Genomic DNA, 5,356 nt, shown 5'->3' with positions numbered 1-5,356 from the left:
ACCCCACCATATGGATCATCAGAGCATCTTGTAAAAATTATACAACCAACCTTAAACAAAAACAAAACAAGATTATTAAACTCCTCCTCGTTTGTTAACGAAGCGAAATCTTGGTTAATTGATCCTAGTGAAATTCAAGTCTCTTTTGATGTGGTAGCGTTATATCCCTCCATTCCAATTGACAGAGCAATTCCTGTGGTTATCGATATTTAACATATTAAACAACGATATTGATAATCTTAAAAGAAGAACAAAACTAACTTTTAGTGATGTACATGAAATGATCGAACTCTGCCTTAACCAATGTTATTTCTTATACAAAAATTAGATAAGATCTATACCGAATTCGGGACCTATAGGTCTGTCCTTAATGGTCGTAGTTGCCGAAGCGTTTTTACAGCATTTGGAAACAAAAGCTCTTATTATTGCTGAGGTTGGTCATTTTCGCCAAAGACTTACAGAAGGTATGTAGATGACAGTCAAGCAAGGTTCGACTCAATACAAAATCATGATAAGTTTCTGGAGTTGTTAAATGAACAAGATCCAGCAATAAAATATACTTCGGAAAAAGAAAACAATAAAAAAGAATTAAACTTCTTGGATATAACTGTAACCAATACTAATAACTCATACTATAACTTCAAAATCCATCGAAAATCGGCTATCACTAATATACAAATAAAACCTACATCAAACGTTAATCCAAAAATAGTTATGGGTGTTTTTAATGGTTTTGTATCTCGTGTCGTTAAAATTTATTCCAAAAAATATCTTAATGATAAAATACAGTTTTTAGTGAACATGTTTGCAGAAAATGGACACGATAGATTAAAGCTTGAAACAACTGCTAAGAACTATTTTCAGAAAAGAATCAACCTTTCTAAATAAATTATAATAAAGCAGAAACATTTAAATATACAGTTAAACTTCCATGGCTCCCAAGATTAGGTCCAAAACTAAGAAAAGAACTTAAACCTTACAACGTCAGAATAATATTTACTACACCACCTACGTTAAAAAACATCTTATGCAACAACAAGTCTAAGTTAGTTTCAAATAGCAATCCCGGTGTCTATAAACTCACATGCTCTTGTGGCAGTATATACATTAGTGAAACAAAAAAGAAAATTTTAACGAGATGCATTGAACATCAAAAAAACTATTTAAAAGGTAAATGGGATAGATCTGGTGCAACCGAACATGGTAGGAAATGTAATGGTATGTTTGATTGGTCAAATCCAAAAACTCTAGCAATAAAATCAGAGTACGATGAACGTAAAGTTAGAGAATCACTTGAAATTAATTACGCCTCAACATACCAAGAAATAAAACATGCTCCAATACTTCTCAACCGTGACAATGGCATTAAAATTTCTACAAACAGTTGGAGACCTCTGCTTAAAAAAATTATCTAAAAAAAAAAAGGAATCAAATAATATTTGCTAATTTTATATTTACGTTATTATGTAATCATTTACGGCTTCTTATTAATGTCTTTGACGTTTTTATGTAATATTTGTAACGGTTTTTTTGTATCTTACGTCTGATGACGATTTGTACAAAGGCAGATCGAAATATTACGAAAAATAAATTTAGTTTGTACGCAGCTGTTGTTTTATGGTTTATATTCAAAAATATATATATATATATTTTTTTATTTTTTATTTTTTATTTTTTTATTTTAGGTGCCCCAAGAAGTCCTAACGGTCTTGTCACAGAGCACCGCGGAAGTGCATTTAACCAGGAAGTTCACGCCTCCTTCCTTACCGTGACGCGAAAATATGCCCAAAGCTCGTTTCGAACCTGGAAGGTTCATGATGCCCAAAGCTCATTTCGAGCTTTGATGCTCTGGAAGGTTCATGATGCCCAAAATGATGCCCTGGAAGGTTCATGATGCCCAAAGCTCGTTTCGAATCTGCATATATTCACGTACAACAAGATATGACATTGAAACAATATATATATATATATATATATATATATATATATATATATATATATATATATATATATATATATATATATATATATATATATATATATATATATATATACATATATATATATATATATATATATATACATATATATATATATATATATATATATATATATATATATATATATATATATATATATATATATATATATAATATATTTCGAACATCGCATTAGCAATAAATTTGTAAAAATTTTACAATATTTTTTATTCTTGACATGTTTCGCAATCTTACTACATTTTCAAAAGATTTAATTTACAATTAAAACTTTGGTAAATAAATTTAAAAACTTAAGACAATACAGAGAAAAATTAATGGACAAATAAACTTGTCTTCAGTTTTTAAATTTATTTACCAGAGTTTTAATTGTAAATTAAATCTTTTGAAAGTGTAGTAAGACTACGAAACATGTCAAGAATAAAAAAAATTGTGATTTTTATTAAAATTTTTACATATATATATATATATATATATATATATATATATATATATATATATATATATATATATATATATATATATATATATATATATATATATATATTATATATATATATATATATATATATATATATATATATATATATATATATCATTTTTTAGGCGCTACCAGAAGTCCTTACGGTCTTATCACAGAGCACCGTGGGAGAGCATTTAACTAGAAGTTCACGCCTCCAGCAGCCGTATTCACATCTCTCCGTTAAGCTTAACGGAGCTTTTGTCTAAAATTTCATTACCATATTTTTTAATAAAGAAACGACGAAAATTTCTATAAATTCGTTTAAATAAAACTAAAACCAAAATAAAACATTTATGTTTAAAAAATTATATTTTTAAAGAACTTTTTTATTTATGTAGTTAATAATAAGTTTTTGACTAACGTTAAGTTTAACGGAGAGATGAGTGTACGGCCCAAGGAAAAATGATTTAAGGAAAATAAACAAATTTAGTTTTTAGTTTATATTATTCAGTAATCGATCAAAAAATTACAACAAATAATTAAGGCTAAAAATAAAAATAAAATGAACGATGCACCAGACCCCTCAGTTCTGACAGTCTTGTGCTGCATACAAAGCAGCTATAGTTAAATAAAAAAGTTTTTGAAGGAGTTGACACTTTGCGCATCGATGGTCTTTTGCGGGGAAGCGTTCCAATGACGTACAATTTGGTTTGTAAAAAACTGTTCCCTTTCAATACAATTATATACTCTTTGTTTATCAATGCACTAACTGTGACCTCGAAGATTATAAATCAATTTAGTTAAGTGTTGTGTCTGTGGCACGTGAAAATGGACCTAGTCAATGTTTTGAGTGATTTTGAATTGTTTAGTTAGGTTGCCTTGCGTTTTGTGGTCTTCAACAGTCGTTAAACCCAATATTTGCAGTCTTTGAGCGTATGGTAAGTACGTTATTAGTACAACCGTTTTCGCCGCACGCTTCTTCACTTTTTCTAGCGTTTCAATGTCATGTTTTAGAAACGGCAACCAGGCTGGTACAGCAAACTGGAGATATGGTCGAATATAAGCTATATACAATATTCGCCAGACAACGATACACCGACTGCGGAATGCTTTTTTCAGCCTACCAAGTACTTGATTAGCTGTTGAGGTTGCTCAACTTGATTTTTTAATATTAAGTTGTCTGAGACCATGACGCAAAGGTCTCTTTAATTCTTGGTAATTGCAAGTTGTATTCGAGATCCGTCGTCGCTGCACATTGAATAATGTTGTGTTGACCTTTTGGTTCCACGGCCTATGTGCATTATCTTGAATTTTGTCACGTTGAAAGGCATGTGCCCAATTTTGGACTACTCCACGGTTTTATCTATGTCATCTTGTAAAATTGATACGTCTACTTAAGATTTGATGATACCAATGATTTTGCTATCATTTGTATATAATTTGATGTGATGCGCAATGTTGTTTGGAAGATTGTTGATAAAAAAAGACAAACAATAATGGTCCTAAAACCGATTGTGGGACTCCACTTGAAACAGGCATCCAATTTAGTATATGTCCTTTCATGACTACACGTTGTTTGCAATCTATAAGCTACGCTTCAATCCAATTCAACAATGCGCCACATATACCAAGCGGGCTCAGCTTATGTAGCAAGCGTTGGTGAGGAACTTTATCAAATGCTTTGGCGAAGTCCGTATAAATGACGTTAGCAGCGTAACCTAGGTGAATGGCCTGTGTCAGGTTGTTATGTACCTTCAGGAAATTGATTGTGTAGCCTCGTTTGCGTACAAAGCCATGCTCGGCTTTTGAAAGCACTTTTGCAGACGATTGAAGTTAGAGATACCGTCCTGTAGTTCGAAGCGTCAATTTTGCTTCCTTTTTTATAAATCGGCATTGTATTTGATTTATATAGCCTCCAATAACGCTTATTATATATTTATAACAAGCGTTATTGGAGGGGCAAAGGCAGCTGCACAAATTTTCAAGATGCGTGGATGAACACCGTTGTACCCTATTGATTTAGTTTCAACTAGATCTTTAAGCCATGTTTCAACCTCTTTGACGGATATGTCGCTTTCAAGAAGAGTACATTTGGATTCTGTTTGCTTGTCAAATTATGGCATAGGACTTTCAGGTTTAACTTCCAATACCGACTGAAAAAAGTTGTTCAATATTTTGCATATAACAGTGTTTTCAGTTGTAGTAGATCCGTCTATCATTTTTAGCCACTTGTTAAAATCTTGAACGCGTTGCTTGTTTCTTACGTGAGCATGAAGAAGCTTTGAGCTGGTTTTTGATTCTTTCACAAGTTTGTCCTCGTAATTCAATATTGCCGACTTCACTACTTTAGCCACATTTTTGAATGCAGTCAAATGTGCCTTGCAAAGTGCCAAATGAGAGAGAAAATGCATGTCTTCCATGGTGTTACCATAGAAGACATGCATTTTAATAAAACTCCTTTTTCAGAAAAAGAACCTGCTAAAATTATTCTGCATATTGGAACGAATAATTGTATAAACAATTTGTCTGAAATGGCCATGGAAAAAATAAAAGATCTTGTTTCATTCATTTTAAAATCGAACCTAACTAGTTATAAAAAAAAAAAAAAAAAAAAAAAGTTTTAAGTTTTTAGTATTTAATTATTTTTTAAAATCGCAGTTACTATTCAATTTCACTGTTTATACTATTTACATCAGACCAATTACTATGGAAGTTTCTATAAAAAACATCGAACAACTAATGAAAAGCATGTTAGAGGAACAGAGAAAGTCTATTTTAAAGGAAAAAAAAAACTTCTTAAAGAACAAGAAAGTAACTTTGCAAAAATCACTTGTGCAAATATGAAAATAATAACAGAAAGACAAGAAAAAATTAAAAGCGATTTGAACAACGACAA

The 5,356-nt window shown here is 30.8% G+C and overlaps 1 protein-coding gene across 1 annotated transcript; it reads left to right on the top strand.

Annotated features, from left to right (window-relative positions):
• Nucleotides 1-370: 370 nt before the first annotated feature.
• On the top strand, nt 371-1,415 carry LOC136086783 (uncharacterized). Its single transcript, XM_065809273.1, has 2 exons — nt 371-464; nt 922-1,415. Exons 1-2 carry the CDS (start codon nt 371-373, stop codon nt 1,413-1,415), a joined length of 588 nt encoding a protein of 195 aa, XP_065665345.1.
• Nucleotides 1,416-5,356: the final 3,941 nt, after the last annotated feature.

Source organism: Hydra vulgaris, chromosome 11, assembly GCF_038396675.1.
Source record: "Hydra vulgaris chromosome 11, alternate assembly HydraT2T_AEP".
Taxonomy (NCBI): Eukaryota; Metazoa; Cnidaria; class Hydrozoa; order Anthoathecata; family Hydridae; genus Hydra; species Hydra vulgaris.
The sequence above is the reverse complement of the archived record's forward strand: the minus strand, read 5'-3'. Positions and strand labels throughout refer to the sequence as shown.

Excerpts from the sequence above, each read along its gene's own strand:
- LOC136086783 (XM_065809273.1), top strand. The coding sequence starts at position 371 with ATGGTCGTAGTTGCCGAAGCGTTTTTACAGCATTTGGAAACAAAAGCT. Across the intron at positions 465-921 it reads TCGCCAAAGACTTACAGAAG|TTAAACTTCCATGGCTCCCA; the intron begins GTATGTAGATGA and ends TTAAATATACAG.